Source organism: Neurospora hispaniola (assembly GCF_033458365.1).
Source record: "Neurospora hispaniola strain FGSC 10403 chromosome Unknown B0T23scaffold_2, whole genome shotgun sequence".
Classification (NCBI taxonomy): domain Eukaryota; kingdom Fungi; phylum Ascomycota; class Sordariomycetes; order Sordariales; family Sordariaceae; genus Neurospora; species Neurospora hispaniola.
In genome coordinates this window covers 4,379,863-4,401,647 of record NW_026944407.1, presented here as the reverse complement: position 1 = coordinate 4,401,647, position 21,785 = coordinate 4,379,863, and the positions used below count along the sequence as shown (strand labels likewise).

The 21,785-nt window shown below is 54.1% G+C and overlaps 8 protein-coding genes across 8 annotated transcripts; 2 read left to right on the top strand and 6 right to left on the bottom strand.

The window, feature by feature from the left end:
- Positions 1-481: 481 nt before the first annotated feature.
- On the bottom strand, positions 482-2,695 carry B0T23DRAFT_402911 (mitochondrial carrier domain-containing protein; the record flags this gene model as incomplete). The annotated part of the gene is made up of 8 exons (XM_062838725.1): positions 482-577; positions 801-886; positions 1,108-1,109; positions 1,311-1,443; positions 1,529-2,005; positions 2,069-2,195; positions 2,259-2,345; positions 2,432-2,695. The coding sequence occupies 8 exons, from the start codon at positions 2,693-2,695 to the stop codon at positions 482-484; spliced, it is 1,272 nt and encodes a 423-aa protein (XP_062696093.1).
- A 688-nt stretch (positions 2,696-3,383) lies between these two features.
- B0T23DRAFT_402910 (uncharacterized protein) lies at positions 3,384-4,427 on the bottom strand (the record flags this gene model as incomplete). Its single annotated transcript, XM_062838724.1, has 3 exons — positions 3,384-3,676; positions 3,940-4,227; positions 4,364-4,427. The coding sequence occupies 3 exons, from the start codon at positions 4,425-4,427 to the stop codon at positions 3,384-3,386; spliced, it is 645 nt and encodes a 214-aa protein (XP_062696092.1).
- A 766-nt stretch (positions 4,428-5,193) lies between these two features.
- B0T23DRAFT_375228 (putative 1, 4-benzoquinone reductase) lies at positions 5,194-6,696 on the bottom strand. Its single transcript, XM_062836893.1, has 3 exons — positions 6,338-6,696; positions 6,197-6,282; positions 5,194-6,136 (listed from the first exon to the last, which is right to left on the bottom strand). The coding sequence occupies exons 1-3, from the start codon at positions 6,362-6,364 to the stop codon at positions 5,632-5,634; spliced, it is 618 nt and encodes a 205-aa protein (XP_062696091.1). The 5' UTR covers positions 6,365-6,696; the 3' UTR covers positions 5,194-5,631.
- Positions 6,697-6,997: 301 nt separating this feature from the next.
- B0T23DRAFT_375226 (uncharacterized protein) lies at positions 6,998-8,562 on the bottom strand. The gene has a single exon (XM_062836892.1). It carries the CDS (start codon positions 8,342-8,344, stop codon positions 7,292-7,294), a length of 1,053 nt encoding a protein of 350 aa, XP_062696090.1. The 5' UTR covers positions 8,345-8,562; the 3' UTR covers positions 6,998-7,291.
- B0T23DRAFT_375225 (uncharacterized protein) lies at positions 8,560-10,386 on the bottom strand. The gene is made up of 3 exons (XM_062836891.1): positions 10,201-10,386; positions 9,957-10,123; positions 8,560-9,888 (listed from the first exon to the last, which is right to left on the bottom strand). The coding sequence occupies exons 1-3, from the start codon at positions 10,236-10,238 to the stop codon at positions 8,738-8,740; spliced, it is 1,356 nt and encodes a 451-aa protein (XP_062696089.1). The 5' UTR covers positions 10,239-10,386; the 3' UTR covers positions 8,560-8,737.
- A 1,022-nt stretch (positions 10,387-11,408) lies between these two features.
- B0T23DRAFT_94603 (ribosomal protein S8) lies at positions 11,409-12,094 on the top strand. The gene has a single exon (XM_062842026.1). It carries the CDS (start codon positions 11,596-11,598, stop codon positions 12,079-12,081), a length of 486 nt encoding a protein of 161 aa, XP_062696088.1. The 5' UTR covers positions 11,409-11,595; the 3' UTR covers positions 12,082-12,094.
- Positions 12,095-16,534: 4,440 nt separating this feature from the next.
- B0T23DRAFT_375219 (homoisocitrate dehydrogenase mitochondrial precursor) lies at positions 16,535-18,227 on the top strand. Its single transcript, XM_062836890.1, has 2 exons — positions 16,535-16,671; positions 16,778-18,227. The coding sequence occupies exons 1-2, from the start codon at positions 16,647-16,649 to the stop codon at positions 17,824-17,826; spliced, it is 1,074 nt and encodes a 357-aa protein (XP_062696087.1). The 5' UTR covers positions 16,535-16,646; the 3' UTR covers positions 17,827-18,227.
- A 549-nt stretch (positions 18,228-18,776) lies between these two features.
- Positions 18,777-21,375, bottom strand: B0T23DRAFT_310610 (putative translation elongation factor EF-G, mitochondrial; the record flags this gene model as incomplete). The annotated part of the gene is made up of 3 exons (XM_062834593.1): positions 18,777-20,858; positions 20,948-21,062; positions 21,170-21,375. 3 exons carry the CDS (start codon positions 21,373-21,375, stop codon positions 18,777-18,779), a joined length of 2,403 nt encoding a protein of 800 aa, XP_062696086.1.
- Between the last annotated feature and the right edge of the window lie 410 nt (positions 21,376-21,785).

Sequence of the window (21,785 nt, the reverse complement as noted above, 5' to 3'; positions counted from 1 at the left end):
CTTTACTTTATGACCTATGTAGGCTCGTTGTTGTTTCAAGTTCAACTTTTTCATGACTTTCCTGCCTCGAAGAATATCACACCCCAAGACCCTCACTAACAGACAGCCAAACTGTTACATAGGCGGTCTTGAACCCCACGGCATCAAAACAACGAATGGAACACCAAAGTCCCACAGTGGATCGCTTTCCCATCCCAACCGAACGTCCTCTTTCATTTTCAGGGACGGGCACTTTTACCTATTTGGACGACATCAACCACAGCACTCAACCATACATATGAAGACGATGTCCTGGAACTCTCACTGATTGTTTCGTGGCTAACATGGGCCCCTCGGTCTCTTGTCCATGTCCAAGCGCACTGCCATCTATTGTGGCTTTATCTGAGGCCGATCTCCAACTTACAACCAAGGTCGGTTCTCAAGGGAGTGGCTGAGTGGGACGTCTGACGGGATACCTACCCACTGCCACCGTCCTTTGAGATCACCACGACCACTCGGTCCAGGCTGTGCATACACTCGATCTTCTGTTCCTGCGCGGTTGTCCTTGGTCGACACTGATTTGGGCATGGTCAATCGTCTATTTGTGTACACTATGTACAGTGCAAAGGGTCCAACAAAGGGAAGCTTGTGCAAAGTAAGAGAGGCACAAAGGATCTACGTAGATCCCATCTAGATCACCGCCATGAGCTCTTCCGGCCATCCCATCCTCCATCTTCTATTTCCAGTCGGCGCTAGCACGCAATCAGGTCAACGTGCAGAGCAATCCCCGCATACGCTGCCCTTGCCTTTGCGATATGTACCCTACCGACAGACATGTCCGAGCTACGCAATACATACTGCGCATTCTGAACACATACATACATATCAGGATACAATCCCGCTTCGTCTGTCCAATAATACTTGCCCATCCGTATATACACGGCATGGCCGGATTTATGGCAGTTTATTGCTTCCTCTTCTCCGTGTCTGCGGGGTACGGGGTGAGATGGTATACGTGTGTCTCAACTCTAATATTACTGACTTTGTGCCTCAAAAAAAAAAAAAAAAAATCGTATTGTAGTTCTAGAATCCTTAGCTGCTGCCTGTTGTAATCACCGAGAGACAAACATCTATTGACTATCGGACAGCCACGATTGCCTGAATGGTTCGATGACTGCCAGCGTGTCCCGACTCATCTTTTCAGTGCAAAAGTGCGACAGATGTAAACCTTGACTGCTATTCAAAGATGGGCAGTCTTGTTGTTCCACCTAAGACGTCCGGACTCTCGTCAGTCAAACTGGACACTCTGACTTGGTCAAAGGGGAACTTACAAATCCAGAAACAACTTCCACAGAATGGAAAACATCAAGCCCTGAAGGCCATTGCACAAAATCCGCGTCTTCAATCCGCGGCCAAGCAAGCCCTTGATGCCATCATTGACAATAACCAGCCTCGCTGCTTCGGCTAGACACAACATGTTAGCGTAAAACAATCCTCTTGCTGAAGATTCACAAACAAAGGGGGGAAGGACTCGTCCGTCCAAACTCACAATAAGAGACCTTCTTATCGTTGACCTGCCGATACGTCTTCACCACCCTCAACGAATTCGACACCGAGTCGCTCACCACGCTGGCCACGAATCCCGCAAACGCCAATCTCAGCAACCAGATCCCCAACGGGTGCTTCGCCGGCTCCGGTATGATCTCCAGCAAATAATCATGCGTCGCATACCACGGGTAGTTGCCCACAAAAGTCGCCGCGGCCGTCGCAAAGGCGCCCCACCAGAGACTGCCGATGCCGTCCGTCTTGATACGTTGCCGGAGGATGGCGGTGCCTCGGGGTCCCTGAGCTTGGAGCGTGGTTTTCAAAGTGTCGATGGGTGTCAGGATCATCCGGAAGGCGGCGGCGCAGAGCGAAGCGAAGATATCCTGGATCGTGATGGGCAGGCGCTTGAGAAAGGAGTTGGATTGGAGAAGGGCGTGGATGCCGGCGTTGGCGGCGGTGTCGCCGAAACGGGCTGCTGGTCCTGCGGTTGTGCTTTGCGTTTGAGTCAAGGACTTTTGAGAGTTGTTGATAGGGCCTCACTCACCTTGAAAGAGAGCAGCTCCCATTCCATCGTAGTACCGACGGAGGCCACCCTGTCGGTAGAGAGTCTTGGTGGCGGTGGTGAATGAGGTGCCGAAGCGGTATTGGTAGTTCATGATGGTTCGTAAGGGCTGGATAAGGGTAAGTGACTGCCTTGCTCAACATCAACGGTGAGAGTTGAAAAGATCACATACCATCAAAAGCAACACCTGAAGCACCATGGCCGCAGCACCGCTTATACCACCACCCAAAGCCCGTTTAAGCGCTCCCTTCAGGTCGAACTAGAGATGATGAGGTCCATTAGTATCAGTCCAAGTCAAACACTTACGAAAAAAGTCCTGGGGAAGGTGATGATGCAGCAACCCACGTTGACATCCGCCCCAGCATCGATCCAAGCCTTGACAAAGATAACCGTCACTGTGATCGCAGCAACAGTCCAGAATATCCTCCAAGCAAAGTAACTGCGCGTATATCTGCTTCTTTCATCTTGTTCTGCCTCCTCAACAGTATCATCATCAGGCCCTGCTCGATGATCACTTTGGCTTATCAACAGCGGCGTCTCCTCGTTGATAGTGGTTGTCTGGCTTTGGCCGCTCTCGATATCATCGTCAGGAGTTTTGGTGGGTGGCATGGTTTTATCCAGACGAACTTTTAATGAGTAGGATAAAGAGAGCTTTCGATGATGGAAATAGTCGTGTTGTTGATGTAGTTATGGTTGAATTCTGGATGTATTATGTTTTTTTTTGTTCTGATGAGAGATATCGCCTGATAGGCTGCCAGCCGATCCCAGTCGTATCCCCCGCAGCAGACAGATTACCAATCGGTGATGACGTGCTAATCTCGGCCCCTTTGGTGGTCGGTATGAGACACCCATCTGTATATCTTTGAAGTTTTGGGTTTTTATAATCGGGTTGTTCATATGATGAGTTTCAACCTCCACCGATCGATTATGTTCGGTGTCAAGATCAACAATCGCCTTACGTCGAGTTGATGAAAACGATGTGCAACACTGCGAACATTCACGAAAACCACGCTAGCATGTGGTATTAATGGATAGTAAACAAACCAATGTGTGTCGACAATCCCATCTATAGTACCATCCATCCCCAACTTATATTTCCCAATAGCCCCAGCTCGCCGGCGAAGTACTGAATGGAGGTGTAATTCCCCGATGCTTGAGCGGGAGTGATGGTAGCACTCATGTTGAAAGCGCGGTCCCAGGCGAGCGTGTCGCGTTCCGGCCAGCCTTCCCTCTCGTCGGAATGCGTAAAACGCTCGAAGTCTTTCAGCGAAGTGAGGTTGTGCGGGTTGACTGTCAACTAGGAGAAATAGGTCGCTATGCGGGGGAAGTCAGTATTTAAGACGAGGTTCTCAAAGACAGATTGTTCCTTTTTCGTAGTCTCATAGCCGGGGAGGAAGAGGTCGTTGATGATGATGGCGCCGGCGGAGCGGAGGACGGAGAGAGCTGCTTCGAAGGCGGGGAGGACGGGCGCGCAAGGGTCGAAGGCAGGATCGTCGAGTTCGATGAGATTACGTGGGACGCCAATTCGAGCACCGCGCAGGGCGAGGTAGTCGCAGGCGCCGACGTAGTCGGGGATTTTGTCGACGGGTCCTGCTGAGGATAGTATACCACTCCCTCAGTCTGACCTCTGGTAGCAGATCAGCTTGATGTGTAATTTTTGCTGCGATTGCTGGCCCATTGAGAAAGGTTTGTTTTGCCAAGGATGACGGCGCCGGCTTTCCTCAACTCAGCGGCCACTGTGCTGTCATCGGACACTTTGGCTCCGACCAAAGCGTATAAACCGGCTGTATTATCCATCTTGTCTGGCGTGGTAATGTTGTCTTCGAGCAGGATTGGGATGCCATCTAACGGACCCATGATCGTGCCGTTTGTTCGAGCAGCATCCTCTGACGCCATCGAGAGGGCATTGGTGTTGAGCTGGGTGACAGCCTTGAGGGTAGAGTTCACCTCCAGAATACGGCGGGTATAGGCATTGACGAGATCGATGGTGGTGGTGAATGAGCCCTTCTCAAGCCCGGCAGCTAGATCTTCAAGATCAACATCCAGTAGTGATGGGAAATGTACGCAATTGCCGGCTGAGCCCAAGAGTGGCTTTTGCGAGCAGAAGGCATCGCGATACCATGATGACGCGAAGGCTGTGGCTACAGGAAGGAGACAAAAGACTGTAGGAACTTTATCTTCGACAACGGGAAGGATGGAGCAAGGGCTCAACGATGAACAATGGTTGAGAGCACAGAGAAGTAGAATCGCTGGGTGAGAAGATCGCGATGTTTATACGGAGGTCGAGAAGTGATAGATGCGAACACCCGATAGATGGTGTCAGATCATCGAACCCCGACATCCTCACCGTCCGCAATGGATGTGAAAGATGGCTGGTATACGCGATAGAAGTTGGGCTGTATCGTTCAGATACGAGGCGGGAAGTTGGACTGTCTGTTGGGAATACCCTGTGAATGGTGTCAGGTTACCGACATCGAGCTAGAGGACCAACGGGATCAAGACGCGATGTCGCCGATCCAGTCTATCCTGGTATTTCACCATGTTCTTTCTATATGCAACCTGCTTCTTCACACCCCGAGCTTCTAGCCCAGGATTGCAATGAAAGAGGGTGAGCACAAGCAAGATGTAGTGTGGTTCGCGTCGCCTGGAGGCAGTGTAATACCAGGGACACAGTGGAAGGTAACCATGTGCAAGCACAGAGGGAAACCGACCGAGTTGCAAAAATTAGAATAATCACGATTGTACTCCGTAGAGCACTTTCAGAGATTAAACTGAAAAGAACAGATACTACACTTGATCTAAGCCAAAAGGCAAAGAGAGCTGAAGAAGAAAAGAAGAAAACAGGAGCAAAAGTGGGAGGGGTGGCCGGCATTATATACCCTCCCGGGTCTCCTGGGGCTGGTCTGTGCACGAGTGCAAATTATCCGTGCACGAGTGCAAGTCGTCGTTCGCAGAATGGGTGGAGTCGGCATTTGCCAGTGAGGTCCATGGTTCCACCACATGTCAGGCACGCCCGCCCACTCCTCCACGTGCAGGGCGGGCACAACGGAATATGTAGGCAGGTCGGATATGGGGGCGGGGTCTCGGTTCCCGTTTGCAACGCAATCCGGCACCATCCACCACCACTGCAGCTTCTCTTTGTCGAGCTCAACCTCACCACTCCAGCAGATCATGTATCTTCGACCTTTCACAAAACAAGGAGTGGGACAAATCAACTGTTAACTGTCTTGACTTGGTATCAATTGCATGCTAAACTGTCAAATTTCAAAGGATGACGCATTTGGACGGCAATCCGCAAGGCCCTTCTTTGGTTTCCTTCTGCTTAGTAGGTTGCTGTTCTTGCTTCACGGGTTCCTTCTTCTGCTGCGGCGCCGGCTTGGGTTGCGAAGCTGTTTGATTGGCAGCAACAGCAGTTGCTTTCGCGCCAGTGTCACTTGTCTTCGCCTTCTTCGAGCCTTTAAAGGAGAATCACCGTTAGCAACCACTCGCAGAGACATCGCTTTCGCGCACATTACAACCAAAGGATGCATACCAGTTGCAGTTTCTCACGCACCGGTAAGCTTGGACAAGGTGTTGTAGAACTCCTCGCCCTGAATGCCCGCAACCTTCAACTCGCTCTCGCTGGGCTGCCTGCTGCCATCACCACCGGAAAGGGTGCCAGAACCCCAAGGGCTGCCGCCGTGGACCGCCGAGAGGTCGGACAGCTCACCGAACACCTTGGCGTAGCCGAGAGGCACATAAATGATGCCGTGGTGGGCGAGGGTGCTCATGGCCGCAATGGCAGTCGACTCCTGGCCACCGCCGAGACCAGCAGTGGAGATGAAGAGACCGGCCGCCTTGCCGTAGAGACCGCCGGTGGCCCAGAGCCCACCGGTCTTGTCCCAGAAGGCCCTCCACTGGGCAGGGAAGTTGCCGTATCTGGTGGGGATGCCGAAGAGGAAGCCATCGTACTCCTTGAGGATCGCAGGGTCCTCAATGACGGGGATGTCGGTGGGCTTGGGCGGGGCGTACATCTTGGCGAGGACCTCGTCGGAGAGGGTCTCGGGGACTCTGATGGATATGTCAGCGCACTCGTCCAAGCGGTGGATCGCAGAGTATTGGTCTACTCACTGGTAGAGGTCGGCAGTGCCACCGGCCTTCTCAATGCCAGCCTTGGCAGCCTCAGCAAGCTGCCTGATGTGGCCGTACATAGAGTACTAGAGATTGTTGATTAGCCGTTTGTCCGACACATCAAGAACGACGGATACCTACGTAAACAATCGCGATCTTGGGCGCCATCTTGATTAAGGATATTAATTAGGTATGAGTGTGGGTATATTAGAGTATGGTATGAAAGAGTAGACGTTCTTGTGGGAAGAATTTGAATGTACAGAGCATGTGGCACAGTCGTCCTTATATACGATGAACTCCTCCTCATGGGATCAGGGGTCGTCTTGAAACCAGCGGGATGAACCTGCAATCCATCAACGCCGATAACACGTTGTGAGACCGATCTGGATTCGTCATGATTACCGTAATCAACTGCAAATCGGCAACAAAGGGTAACAGCGTCCGCTGGAGAGCAGATCGGGAGGGCTCTAGGCTCGCAGATCCTCCATCATGCGACGACCTTTCCCTAACTGGCTGGAAATGGTGTCATTGATTCCCGTACGACGTGGTATCATTGTAATTACAAGCACTGTACATATGGTTGCTTAGCTCATCGGACTGGAGCATTGCTGAATAACGGATGACAACGCCCGGGATACCTGACTCGGCCTTCGTTGTTCAGCCTTCAGTAAGCGGGGCGACTCGCTTGTTGGGAAGGTGGGTCAAGGGTGAACCCCGGCTCGAGTCATTCGTAATGCTTTGTTACCATTGACAAACTTTAAAGTTGCATTTTGGGAATAGCATCATTAAACTCGGAAGATTCTCGCACTGCATGGAAACATTCGCATAGTGCCGTATCTATGGCATATTTTTTTTTCTCAAGTTCAGGGGTGAAGATTTTACACTACTCCATCAATACGTTATATTTTCTCGGCATGATAGCCAAAACAAGAACGAAGGGGTGTCACAATGGCGTTTACACCCGTCCAGGGTGAGAAGATGCAGACACTCTTGACCCGAGTTCACAGAACCTTCAAGTTTCCTCTGTAGCTTCTCTCACCCCCACCAAAACGTCCCTCAACCATTCACTCTCTCTGGCCTCATCTTTTCCAGCCTTCACCAAGCCAGCGCCTGACTAGTCGCCCTCACCGGCTTCGCATCTTTCTGCTCTTCCGTACCCTTCACCACATGACCATGCTCATGACCCTCCTCATGTTCATCCTCCTCGCTCCTCGGCAGCAACACCGCAACATCCCAAACCAAGCCAAACCTCTCCGCCAGCTCGGTCCGGATAATCTGATCCCACTTCTTGATGAGCGGATGTGCTAGCGCAATATCAGGAAAGAGAATTTCTGGCTCTGCTTCTTTTTCCTCTCTCTTTTGGCCCTCCTCTTCCATGTCCTCTTGATCCCTCTGTCGCTCTTGTTGTTGCGGTTGCTCTCGCTCAGGATGTTGATACCGCTCATGCTGCTCCTCTGTCTCCCCTGGGACCTCAAACTTCCAAGTCCCATCCTCATCCCAGTACTCCTTGCCGTAGATACTGTGCACGCTGAGATCCTTTTCTGCTTCCACCAACAACCTCTTGACTCTCTCCTTGATATCCTCCTCCCCTTGTCCTTCATCATCCTCCTGCTGTGGTGGTCTGCGCCCCTTCGCCGACGAAGAAGAGCCAAGAGAAAAACTCAACCCCTCCAAAACCCCCAACAATTGCCCCGCCATCGCGCCGATCGTCGCTCCCAGCCCAAACCCCTCGTCAAACCCAGCCTGCACGTGCTCGGCTTTGGCAACGGTGATGCCATCACGATAGCCGGCTGTGGTGTGTTCCTGTTGGAGGCGGGGGATGTCTGACGGGTGATTATGCCCACCATGGCCTCTCACCGTTGCTTCGTGATGATGATGGTGATCTTCATGTGAGTGGGAGTGAGCATGTGAGTCGTCGCCCCAGACATCATCATCGTTGTCATCACCATCGTCGCCCCAGACGTCATCCAATGTTGTGTTGCTGTTGTCCTCAACGGAAAGGGTAGTATCATCTGTTGGGTTGTGGTATTCGACTGCGGGTGCTGTGGGAGCGACACCGGCGCCGGCGTTGTTGGTGATGCGACCGGATGAGGACATGGTGGTGAAGAGGTCGGGGTCTTCTCTGGAGGAGATTTGGCGCATGAACATTTCTTTTTGTGTTTCAAACCAATTGCTGCGGTGGTGGGTGAGACGACACGTGGATCTGAGATAGAACTAAGCGCTGATTCGAATTGAGATATGGCGGCGTCGGCATGCGGCGCTTTCGTTCCATGTGAACTCGAAAAAAAAAAAGGTCAAAACGCATTGAATTTGTCATCGTGGGTCTAGAGTCACCTTCAACCCTAACCCTTTTACAATGGAGATCGATGGATTGGGTGATGCCATTGTCAAAACTCTTTTATCCGATCACAATGTCACTTGGCTGTTATGTGACGTTCGCACTGACGATGTAGAATCTGTTCTCCATTGGTATACCCCAAAACACCTAAACCGCTAATAAGGTTCCCAAACACGTCTCATCCAATAACGCCCCGCCACCCCTCAAATAAACTTCTTCTCAAACTTCTTCAGCATGCCCGTCACTCCCCTCTCCAACTTGCCCGCACCCTCTTCTAGCCTACCCTTCTTCTGCTCAGGCACATACAACTGATGGTGGACCCCATACTCTTGCTGACCAGCGACATTTTGTCCATAACCCGCTCCTTGCTGCATCGACGGCGGTATCGGCGACGGCGCAGCCACGTAACTAGCACCAGGTGGCGTGGGAGTAGGAGGAACGGCTCCGTAGCCGCCAACCGCAGCGACCGAAGCAGGTTGTGCTGGGTATCCTTGGCCATATGGGCTAGCAAATCCAGGGCTGACGAGACCGGGACTGGGGAGCCCACCAGGCATGGTGACAGACCTTTGTACGCCGGGGTGTACGGGCGGTTGGCTGAGGCCTGTCGGGTAGCCACCTCCAAGCGCGCCGAATCCCTGGGGCGCGAAGCCGGGCGAGGTCACGCTGTGCTGGGGAGGAGCAGCAAAGGTCGGAGCTCCAGGCGGGTGCTGTAGGTTTGGCGGAGGAATGCCTGGGCTCAAGGGCCCGCGACCGCTGGGGGGAGGCAGGCCTGGTGAGAAGGGAGTGGTCGCATCGTAGGCCAGAGTCTGGTGCAACGGATTCACCGCGGCATCCTCTGGGGGAGGCGTTTTCTCGCGGTATCGTACGGGTTCGGCGGCAGGTGGCGCAGCCGGGTTATAGGCCATCGGAACGAATGCTTGAGGCGATGGTGTCGAGTGATCGTGGGAAGCAGACACTGCAGACATGGGCGGCGGAGCAAAAGACTGGATTGCGCCAACTTGCGGAGGCTGTGATAGAGTGGTCGGGGGTGTACCGTGGTCAGCGATTGCTGCCCTCTCGAGTTGCTGGACTACCGCGCTGACTTCGGTATCGTGCCGAGGAGGCGGTCCTGGCTCGTTGTGGACATCGCACTGGTGAGGAGGGAGCACACGCCGGATGCCATTGACGAATTGCAGAGCATCTTGATGGTTGTGAAAGTAGATGTCGAGCGAGTGAAGTTTGTAGTGGTACTTGGCCTGGTTATGAGGGTCGAATGTTGGTAGATGCCACTCCTCGTAGCCCTCGACCTCGCCAACCGTCAAAGTCACAAGGCAGGTGTGGTTGTAATCGTACTCGAGATGGGTTTTGTCGAGGTCTGGCGACACATGGTGTTAGCCTTCCCACTGTCGTCCCGAGCTATCACTCTGAAATCCTAATGCTTACAGCCATCGAAAGCATCCTGATCTTCCCTTCCAGGTTGGTTCGCAATCTCCAGCCGTGCGCGCCCCAAGTTGGCATCTTCGAAGAGGTATACATAGGAGCCCTTGTCGAACCTGTGATGAGGCGGGTTATTTGTTGGAGGGCCGTAGAAGTAATGGATATCACCAAAGCTATGAAGCGAATCTATCAGTCAGAATGCGCCCAGGAAATATCACCTCTTTATGGGATCAACGGAAGACAAACTTACAACGTGCCGACGTTCTCCTCTCCTTCACGGGCGGCCATCTTTTGTGACCAACGAACTCGCTTGAGTGAACAAACACAACAACACAATAACGGTAGAAAGGATTGAGAAAACTAAAAGACAGCAAACTTTCTCAGCTTCCCAACCGAGGGCTATCACGCCTAATATCAGAGATGACGGAACCCAAAGAAAACAAAAGCCACTCGGCTTCCGCGTCTTTGCGACAGTACCCTACCTCTTAATACCCTTGCAGGAGACCGTGGTCTGGTTCTTCACATTCGGCTCTCACTCCATGGCGCAATCAGCACACAGCCATCCAACCAGCGCGCACGATAGGTCGGTGATGCGACCCCTAGTGCCGGTAGAAGTGACCTTGCCTGGTGGTTGCATCGTCCTGGATGGTCACTGGATGGTCCGCCTGGGCGCTTAAGGTGGGATGCCAAGAAAGAAGCACGAGCAAGTCAATTGTCACACTCTCCAGTCCTTCTTTCACAATTGACGAGGACCTAGGGAAAGGAGCGGGAGGGAAAGACAAGAAAAAAGGTGGGGTACCTAAGCAGGATCCATCCCAATAACCTGAACCTGGAGAGCTACATAGAAAGCCCCACCGGGCAGACACCTTTGGCTAGCCTCTCTGGCCCACGGGAGGGAGGCCTTTCAGGGCAGCAGGGGTCTCTTCTGCAGTGACTTTGGTGCAAGGCACAGTGGAGGTCATTCACTCTTTCAGCGCTCAGGTCTTTTTTCGAACCATCCCTGCCCGTCCTCCACACGGCCCCGGCGGCCAAGCAAACGCACGCACGCCCGCCAGCCCGTATGTAGTGCCGTACGGCAGAAGCGGACAGGGCAGCAGGGGGACAAAAAATCGGCAGCACAACTACCTGACGGAGCCACCCCGATCGAGACCTCGAAACCGCAATTCGCATCCGGACCCCGTTGCGCGCCGCATTCGCGACTCCCGAACCTCCACTTGTTTTTACGGCTCCTCCGAAGTCCGAATTCCTCCATCACGACCACCGACCCGTGACGGCCACCCAACTGTGCGCAACAGCTACGGTCTCCCGATTTGTGTGCGTTGCAATCTTCTTTTTTGTTTTTTTTGTTTTTTTTGTGTCCCGCGAAACTTCATCGGCACGCCTAGACTAACCTCAAGACGCCCCGTCGCTGCAGCACCGATTCCTCATCCGCATCATCCTTCTCTTCATCCCGCAAGGTCCCCAGTTCGCCGCCGCATCTCCCGAGCACTCTACTCCGGACGGACCAAGCCATACCAGCCGATCGACCCGACGACTTACGCGACGACGGTCGACTTCTCTCTCTTTATAACCCACCACCCAGTACATACCCAATTTATCTCTTCAGCAACACAAAAGTCCCACACGGGCATCACCAACCTTCAAAATGGGCATTCAACAAATCACCAACATGTGCTCGCACCTCCAAAACGCCTCGCGCGCTCGCCTGGGCCTGACCTCTCTGCCCAACACCAAGTACAACCTCGCCCTCGCCCTGGCCCTGCACCGCGCAGGCTTCATCTCCTCCATCACGCGGGGCGGTCCTCACCCGCCCACGCCCGAGGCCCTTATGACCTACGAGCCCGAGCCCGTGACCAGTGCCAACGTGGCCACGCGCCGGTTGTGGGTGGGACTCAAGTACTGGAACGAGGAACCCGTCCTGAAGGAGCTGAAGCCGATTTCGAAGCCCTCGAGGCTGGTGACTGCCTCCCTGGAAGAGCTGAACCGTGTGGCAAGGGGCTTTCCCGCGGGATACATGAAGGGGTTGCAGCTGGGCGAGTGTTTGTTTGTGAACACTGATAGAGGTGTGTTGGAGGTTAGGGAGGCAGTGGAGAGGAAAGTTGGTGGGCTGGTTTTGTGCAAGGTAAAATAGATGGGTAGAAGAAGAAGAAGGAGGGTCTCAAGGATGGACGGTTGGGATAGGACATGGATTTGGGAAAATGACGGCATTGTTGGGAAGGAAAGGGAGAGGAATAGAAGAAGAGGAGGAAGAGTCACCGCACTTTGGGAGGATCCCAAACCTGAAATGGAGCCAACCATTTCTGTGCGCAGTGTACGATACGGATGTCATTCCATTGTACACTAGACGACTTAGCAAGACTGGACAAACATGGAAAGGAATAGACATTGGCAAAGCAGAGCTCATCCTTGGTTCTTGCCATGTGAATATGAGGTATGAGGCCAAGAAAGACAACGAGCTGGCATCCTGTATGCTATGATCTATGCATGACAACCAAATCATCAGCACTCACTGTGGAAACAGATTTCACCAATACTAATAAGGAAAGGAATCAATTCATCCTGCTCCAGGGTGCTGTACAACCCACTATCTGCTATGCATTCATACTTCATGCGTCGCCAACTTTCTTACAAATGTGTGATTGGTCTTTCTACAAAGGTATCATGAAATGTGCTAACCCAGTAACACTGCATCCCCCTCTTTCACTGTCTCGAACAAGTAATAGGGGTGATTAAAAAAGACTCTACAGGCCAAAAAGCGATCGCATCCACCATTTCTGGCTTCCTTTTACGAATCAGAAGTGTGCTTAAATTCCGAAGTGCTGGCAGACTTCTCCTCGCCGTGCTCCTAGATGTCAGCATCGGTGGTATCAACAACCTCGGCAGCGGACAAGGGGGCAGCTTCAGTCTCCTGGGCTGGCATCTCCTCCTTAACATCATGAACGTCAGAAGTGGGGGTTTGGGGAGCACCGGCAGCCTCCGCGTCCGACGGTGGTACCGAGACCTCCTGGGTAGCTTCGGTGGCTTCCTCTACCGGCTGAGCAACTTCTTGGGGAGTCTCAGTCACAGTGGGGAGGGGCACCTCAACAGCTTCTTCTGCCTTGGGAACCGGCTCAGCCTTGGCCGCAGCTGAACCAGCACGAGACTGTTTCGGTGTCGTAGCCGCAGATGGTGCTGCAGATTTAGTGGCAGGTTTTTTGGTCCGTGGCTTGCTGAGACTTCTCTTCGCGGCAGGTCCGGGGGTGGCCGATGACCTCCTGGGTGGGGATGTGACAACCTTCTCAGCGGTCTTGGAGGCGGATGCCGCGGTTGGACGCGTCATGCGTGCCAAAAAACCTTCGTCCACTTCCTTCTCCTTCTTCGTTGGCGGATGATCCTTCGCAGTCTGCTTCACAGGCACACCTAAACTAGGGCGAGGCCGGTTCTTGGTCGAGTTCTGTCTCTTGAGGGTCGAGGTGGCCGTTTTCGGTGCCGACATAGTAGAGGATGGCACTCTCGCTCTGCTAGAGGAACGGCTAGCCGGGGTAGGACCTCGCTCGCGAGTCTGCGACTGGGCGCGCGCATTGCCGAGCTTGGAACCAGAAGCAGCCGTATGAGTGGTGAGGCGTTCTGGGAGAGCGGCTGGGCGTGTAGGTGACTTGGCCTTGGGCTTGGAGCTTCCAGTGATGACAGGAGATGGGGCCAAGGACGATGGCTTTTTGTTGAGCGAGGAACCGAAAGATTTCGTGGTCTTTGCCGCCGAAGGCTTCGGGGTAGCGGTCTTGCCCGGAGTCTGACTGGATGCGGTCGTAGGGCTTTTCGCCTTGGGGGTTTCAGCAATGATGGGGGATTTGGCAGGCTTAGCTACTGTCTTGTTGGCCGAAGACGTTGAAAGAGGTGGGAGGTTCGATTTTGTTGTTGTTTTCGGGACGGTCCGCGCCGCCGGCTTGCTGGGATCTGTCTCTTTGTCTTTGCCAGCCCCGGCTCCATTGGGTGCCTGCGTCTTCTCTGCTGACTTTGAGTCACTCTCCGTAGTAGATAAGCTGGTAGCCCCATCTAGCTCCAACCTCTTGGGTTCCGCCGATGCGCTAGCCGAAGATTCTACATTCTGTGCTCGTGGTTCTTGAGCAGAGTGTATCGGACTCTGAGCATTCTGGTTCGCTTTTGGAGACTCGGCCGGTATACGGTTCGCCTCGGGACTCGCCGGTGCTGATGTTTTCTCCATAATCTGGTCAACGGCATTGGCTTTTTCTGATGGAGCAAAAGGACTTGTGATGTCGCCTGGGCCGGCTGGGGCTTGTTGTGTGGGCGTCTCGGAGTCGTTGCTGCCTTCCCGTTGAAGCCCGAGTCTTCCACCTTTCTCAACCGCAATGAAGCTCGTTTTAATCTTGTTCAAAGGCCTAGGAGAATCGGCTAGAGGTTGAAAGAGACACTAGCTATTAGTCCGGTCCATGCATAGTGTGATGTTGTGGTTGATAACAACACCCAAGATGACCAGTGCAGTTGGAGAAGAGGTAAACAGGTGATGGAAATGGCGACAATTGGAAGTGGAAGATGGCGGAACAGAAGACTGCTGCTTACTTGGAGAGATGACTGGCGACCTGCCACGATCCGGGGGACTCGTCTCCCCCTTCTGCTCGAACATAGCCCGAAGGTTCTTAACCGCGCTCATGGCTGCTGACTTTTTCGAGCTCGAGCAAGACCTAGGGAAGTTGAGAAGCGTCGGGCCACGAGGTGATGAGTAGTAGGTTGTGGCAAGGTGGCAGGAGCGGTTGGTTCTGGTGATTTTTGTAGCCGACAGGTCCAAGTCGACTGGAAGAGAAGAAGGATCTGACTGTTTGTTTAAGGGAAGTCGAGGATCGTGGTCGCGTCGGGAAGGAGAGATCGGGGCAAACGGGCGTGCCTCCTTTAAGCCCCTGGACCCTGCGCAAGGGGTCTTCGTGTTGTAACAGACTCGAAGCGGCTTCCCCACGCGCCACTATAAGGAGGAGCTACGGTCCTGACCCGAGGAACAGGGACTCTGGAGGGACGGGAAGCGATGCGCGCGTGGAGCTGGCGACGCTATGACGAGAAATCGGGAGAGCTGTTTGCTTGTAGGGATGTCCGTAGAACGTGTCGCGGATAATTGTAGCGCAGAAGTTGGGGGAGTGTCAGCGACACTTGGCGCGATATATGTAGATGGATGTTGATGAACAACAATGAACAGAATGATGAGGGATAAACTTGAGGTAGGTAGAGGTAGTGTGGTCAGAGAAAGAGACAAGCAACTATCGCAAATTCCCCAGATTTACGTGGTGCTACCGGGCAGTCGAGGGTTTACACTACAAGTGACGGCCGGGGCGCGTTTAATGAGCAGTGCTTTAAAAAGTACGGCTACTTCAGGCGAGCGGAGTCGCACTGCAATAGCGTATGTGGCGCTGGGTCTTTTGATGCAGACAAGGGAAGTGCACGTCGCTGCAGGTCCATGGGTACCTATGTACGCAGTAGGCCTTGACTTTGTTTTGCTGAGAGGTCTTTGGATCGGAATAGGAATCCCGTTATAGCCACTGCCCAGGCGGCACGAACCAACCAATCCGAGACTATTTCCAGACATTTGCCATTGAGGCTATCGTAATGGAGAAGAAAACTCTTCCAACAGACTGGCACGTTCACGATGAGGTGCCACAGAAGCTGAAGGCTGCGTGTTGGCCTAGGCTCTTGCATGAAGCTATTGGCTGTCACAAACAGTCTAAATTAAGGAGCTTTTTGGGGGGGTTGTTAGTGCTAGCCGGTGTTGGTGGTTGTGAGGTTGTGATTGGAAAGTCCATTTCAAGGGCACACATGTCAAGCTTTTACAACTTAAGACTCCCATCTTTCAGTCTGGCTGCCTTCCTTTCAGTTAATTGTCGTACAATCCTCGATGTTCACCATATGCCGGCTTGACACAGGCACGCAAACATACATACTCACATCCACGGACATCTCCCTCTCTGGATCATACATCCCGCTCCTGTATGTGGCCGGCGGATAGCTCTCCGTGACAAACGCTTGGCGCCCTTCAACCCGATCTCGCGATGTTTCAAGTCAGTGTTTCGCATTGGAGGTGCCCCTGGCGCAATAGACGATGGAACCGGACTCCCATCATGACACCCAAACCTCGAAACGACCGGCGTCCACCTAATCCACACGTGGAATCATGCTACGTTGACATTACCACGGCCTGTGGACTGTCCATGAGGACACGTGAAAATGGGCAGCGCTGGCGATGCCGAGAGCATATATGGCCTGCTCTCTCCATGTTTTCTGAAATGACGTCCTTTGGAGACGGATACTCCGAGTCTTGTCATCTTTCCCAGGTTGTCCTTCACTCTCCGTCACTGCCGCCTCTACCATGCTGCGTAAGCCAGAGATGTCGAGGCATAGGCACTCTACAGTAGATCACCTTACTGACAGGCCATCCTGGAAAAGTTGCGGAACAGCCCGCAGCGATCAATAAACCTGGAGAATGCTGCATGTTTACTTCCCAAACAGGCTAGTCTCTTTGTTGAACATGCCATTAGTCACTTCACTATGGCGCTTTTGGTCCGATCCCGGCCCTGGTGAGCCATGCTAAGGTATGATTCGTCCAACATTTTGGAAGCTATCCGCGGTACTTTGTCTTTTCCTCCGTCGGCATTTCTCCACTCCTCGAGACTTTTTCCTTTTTCTCTTCTACAAAGTCACTTGTAACAGAAAAAAAAGATGGCGGCCAGGACTCTGAAGATTGGTTAGCAGCTTCCTAACCCTTTCATCTCTCCCAATGTCTTCATCCAATGCTGCTTGCTGCTGGGAAAAAACAGCGCCCTGCTAATCACCCCGCTTTCTGCCAACAGGTCTCATCCCCGGTGATGGCATCGGCAAGGAAGTCATTCCCGCCGGCCGGCGCATTCTCGAGGCTCTCCCGGCCTCTCTGGGCCTGAAGTTCGAGTTCATCGACCTCAAGGCCGGCTGGGAAACCTTTGAGCAGACCGGCAACGCCCTGCCCGAAGAGACAGTCTCGATCCTCAAGTCCGAGTGCGACGGCGCCCTTTTCGGAGCCGTCAGCTCGCCCACCAAGGCCGTCAAGGGCTACTCCTCTCCCATCGTCGCCCTGCGCAAGAAGCTCGACCTGTACGCCAACGTGCGCCCCGTCAAGTCGGTCCGGGGCCCCGGCGTCAAGCCCATCGACATGGTGATCGTGCGCGAGAACACGGAGGACCTGTACGTCAAGGAGGAGAAGACGTACGACACGCCCGAAGGCAAGGTGGCCGAGGCCATCAAGCGCATTTCGCAGCGCGCCTCGTCGCGCATCGCCACCATTGCCGGTGAGATCGCCCTGCGCCGCCAAAAGATCCGCGAGGGCGGTTCCCCTTCCATCCACAAGGGCCCTCTCGTGACCGTTACCCACAAGTCCAACGTCTTGTCCCAGACCGACGGCCTCTTCCGCTCCACCGCCCGTGAGGCCCTCGCCGCCGGCCGCTTCACTTCGGTCGCCGTTGAGGAGCAGATTGTCGACTCGATGGTGTACAAGCTCTTCCGCCAGCCCGAGGCCTACGACGTCATTGTCGCGCCCAACCTGTACGGTGACATTCTCTCTGACGGCGCCGCCGCCCTCGTCGGCTCGCTCGGTCTCGTTCCCTCGGCCAACGTCGGCGAGGGTTTCGCCATTGGTGAGCCCTGCCACGGCTCCGCGCCCGACATTCAGGGCCAGAACATTGCCAACCCCATCGCTACGCTCCGCTCTGCTGCGCTCATGCTCGAGTTCCTCAACGAGGAGGCGGCGGCGGCCAAGATCTACGCTGCTGTTGATGCTAACCTTGAGGAGGGCAAGCTGCTCAGCCCCGATCTTGGCGGTAAGGCTAAGACCGAGGAGGTTGTGCAGGATATCCTCCGTCGTCTTTAAATGGGGAGCGCGATTAGATGGCAAGGGTCATGAGTCATGATATTGAAAATTACCAAGTATCCGGCTCGAGAACATAAAAAAATGCTGTTAAATGATGTACTGTACGACATTTACATGAGAGCGGTATCCTCCCGCTAGACACTTTACACCTTGTACATAATAGAGGAAGGACGTCGTAAATGATGGTTTTGAATACCCACGATAGTTGCAATTGCCGTGTGGATGATGTGGTTTAAGACAGCTTCCGCCAACTGTGAGCTGTGGGTTCAGGCTGTTGATAGCCACAAACTCGGCATCCTTGCCAAAAGATGGACAAGGTATCGGGGCAGTGTTCAAGCGCGTTCATGAACATCACATTACAGCCAGGTTCGACACCATGATCTTAATGAGAGAAGAGATTATGTTCGCTTTTGCTCTACCGAAACCCATGAAGCAACCGTTTCCAAGGTAGTTTAACCATTCCATACATGTACAAAATACCCCTTTTCTTTTTGTCATCACACATAAAATACTACAGATCTATGTACTGTACAACACTGGACATCCTGTATACCAAGAGAAAGAAAAGCCGCCACGCTGCTGTATGTTCAAGAGTTACAAGAATGCTAATCGGGTTACATCGTTTTAGCATAGATACAACCAGATGATCTGTTTGCCTTCACACGCCTCCCCAGTCATGAATCATCTGATGGGGAAGAATAGTCCGTCGTGTCTAGGCCAGAGCAGCAATGATCATCTAGCCGAAGGACGCTACTTCGACCGTTCAACAACATCAAGTCCAGGGTAGACTGACGGCTCGAAATCGGCCTTTGATTCGAGCCCCAAGACCAGGTCCGAACCTGACTCTCAGGCTGAAGGCAAGCGCCGCGTGAGGGCCAGCAGCGCGAGCCTCTCGAGTTCAACCGCAGCAGCAAGCAAATTCAAAGTTTTTCAGTTCTTCAACAGCCAGCTTACTTTGTGCGCTTAGCCTCGAGCTCCTTCTGGTACTTTTGCACCAACTCCTTCTGGAGGTGGGGCGGCGCAGGAGCGTAATGGCTGAACTCCATGGAGAACTCGCCCTTGCCCTGGGTGGCAGCGCGCAAGTGGGTGGAGAAACCGAACATGGCGTTCAGGGAGCAGTCTGCGACCATGGTGAACTCATCGGCGCCGACTTCGGTATCGACAATGGTGCCGCGCTTGTTCATCAGCATGAGAATGTTACCCTGGAACTCGGCGGGGGCCGAGATGGTGGTCTTCATCAGGGGCTCGAGCACCTGGCCGCCGGCGGCGGTGAAGGCCTTGCCGAAGGCCATCTGGGCGGCGAGGTTGAAGGCGTAATCGGACGAATCGGTAACGTGGGTGGCACCGTCGGTGATGACCATGGAGGAGCCGATGACCTTGTGGCCGAGCAGGGGTCCCTTGATGCAGGCCTCCTGGAAACCCTTTTGACAGGCAGAGATGTACTTGTCGGGAATAGTGCCGCCGACGACGCGCGACTCGAAGTGGTTGTCCTCGCCGCCGTTCGGGTTGGGCTCGATCCAGCCGACGACGCGGGCGTAATCACCGGGGCCACCGGACTGGCGCTTGAGGAGGTAGTCGAACTCGGCCTTCTGGGTGATGGTCTCACGGTAAGAGACGCGGGGCTGGCCAGTTTCGCACTCGACCTTGTACTCACGGCGGAGACGCTCAACGTAAATCTCGAGATGCAACTCACCCATGCCGCTGATGATGGTCTCCTCCGACTCCTCGTCGACGTGGAGACGGAAAGTGGGATCCTCACGCATGAAGCGGTTCATGGCCTTGGAGAAGGCGTCGGCGTCGCTGGAGCGCTTGGGCTTGATGCTGAGCGACATGACGGCGTCAGGGACGTACATGGAGCTCAGGGAGTAAGGGAGACCACCGTCGGTGAAGGTATCGCCAGAGGCGCAGTCGACACCGAAGACGGCGCAAATTTCACCGGCACCGATCTCGTTGACATCCTCCATTTCATTGGAGTGCATACGAACGATACGGGGGATACGGACCTTCTTGTTGCCACGGGAGTTGTAGAGGTAGGCGCCCTTCTTGAGGGAACCCTGGTAGACACGCATGTAGGTAAGCTGGCCGTAAGGGTTCTCTTCGAGCTTGAAGGCAAGACCGACGAAGGGAAGGGAGTTGTAAGGGACGAGCTTGACCGGCTGCTCGCCCTTGGAGCGGTCGAGGGCAGTGTTGTCGGTATCGTTGGGGTTGGGGAGGTAGTCGCAAACGGCGTCAAGCATGGGCTGGACACCCTTGTCGGCAATGGCGGAACCCATGAGGACGGGGGTGAACTTGCAGGCGATGGTAGCGCGGCGAATGGCGGCCTTGATCTGCTCGGGGGTAGGGGTCTGCTCCTCGAGAAACATCTCGGCAATCTCGTCATCAACATCGGCGAGCTTCTCGATAAGTTCCTGTCTCTTCTGCTCGCAAAGCTCCTTGATTTCGGCGGGAATCTCCTTGGAGATCTTGAGGTTGACACCACGCTGACCGTCGTTACGGATACACTTCATGTCGATCAAGTCGACAACACCCTCGAGCTCCTTCTCAGAGCCAATAGGGACCTGGATAGCAGCGGCGGGAATCTTGAGCTTGGTGTTGATCTGCTCGACGGCCTTCCAGGGGTTGGCGCCCATACGATCCATCTTGTTGACGAAAGAGATACGGGGGACGTTGTAGCGCTTCATCTGTCTGTCGACGGTGATGGTCTGGGACTGAACACCAGAGACAGCGCAGAGAACCATGACGGCTCCGTCAAGGACTCTCATAGCACGCTCGACCTCGATGGTGAAATCGATATGGCCGGGGGTATCGATCAAGTTGATGTGGTAGGTCTCCTCCACGCCCTTCTCCTTCTTCTTCCAGTCGGCGAAAGTGGCGGCAGACTGGATGGTGATACCCCTCTCTCTTTCGAGTTCCATGGAGTCCATCTTGGCACCGACACCATCGCGACCACGAACCTCGTGAATGGCCTTGACTCTGCCGGTATAGAAAAGGATGCGCTCGGTAACGGTGGTCTTGCCGGAGTCAATGTGGGCCTGTATATAGCTGGCTGTTTAGCTTCTTTCCCCATCCTCTGTCCTCGGTCTCTTATCTTTCATCTCGGGCGCGTTTGGGGTTCACATACGGCGATACCAATGTTACGGACACGGGCGAGTCTCTTGGCCTCCTCGGGGGTCATACGGGCGGCAGCGGCCTCGGGGGTCATGTTGGAAGCGGCGAGTTCCTTGGCCTGCTTAAGACTAGAGAAATACAGCGCGTATTGTCAGCTGGGTCTGCTGCTGTGGCATGCTGCCCCGGTGCCATGACGCCAGCCATGACAGCCTTCGTTTCACGGGAGATATCTTACGCAATCTCGGCCGCAGTCATGTTAGCATTCCTCAGGTAGGAGGACCTGCTGAACAGACGGCGGCTCTCGAACTGGGAGCCGGTCGACCGGAGGGACGGCGTCTCAACGGCGGCGCGGCATGCTCCAAGACTGACGGAGCGAACACCCTGGCGCACGGCGGCAGCGCGGCCGGCGTGGAGAGTAGCAACAGCCCGAATCACCCTCATCTTCACTCACACGCAGCGAAGGGGGAGGGGAGAAAAAGGAGTGACTGGTGGGAAGGAAGGAGTGGTGCCGTGGATTTGGAAAACTACCTAAAGTTTCCAAAGGAGAAGCACGGGGCAGGATGCGGGATGCGGATGCGGATGCGGCAGCAACTGACGGCGGGGGGAGTCGGGACGAACTCTACCAAAGCATTGCCCACGAAATTTTTAAGTGGGTCCTTTTTATCTTTGCTGGGGCCATCGCGCGGGTACCATGGCGCTAAATCTTGGGGGCGTGCGTCCATTGACTGGGTACTCCATCCACAGCTCCCCAAGAACCGTCAAGGTCCATACACTATCATCAACTGAAGCGTGCCACGACGAACCCACATCGACAACCTCACTGGCTTGATCTTCTGTGGACAGTTGGTATC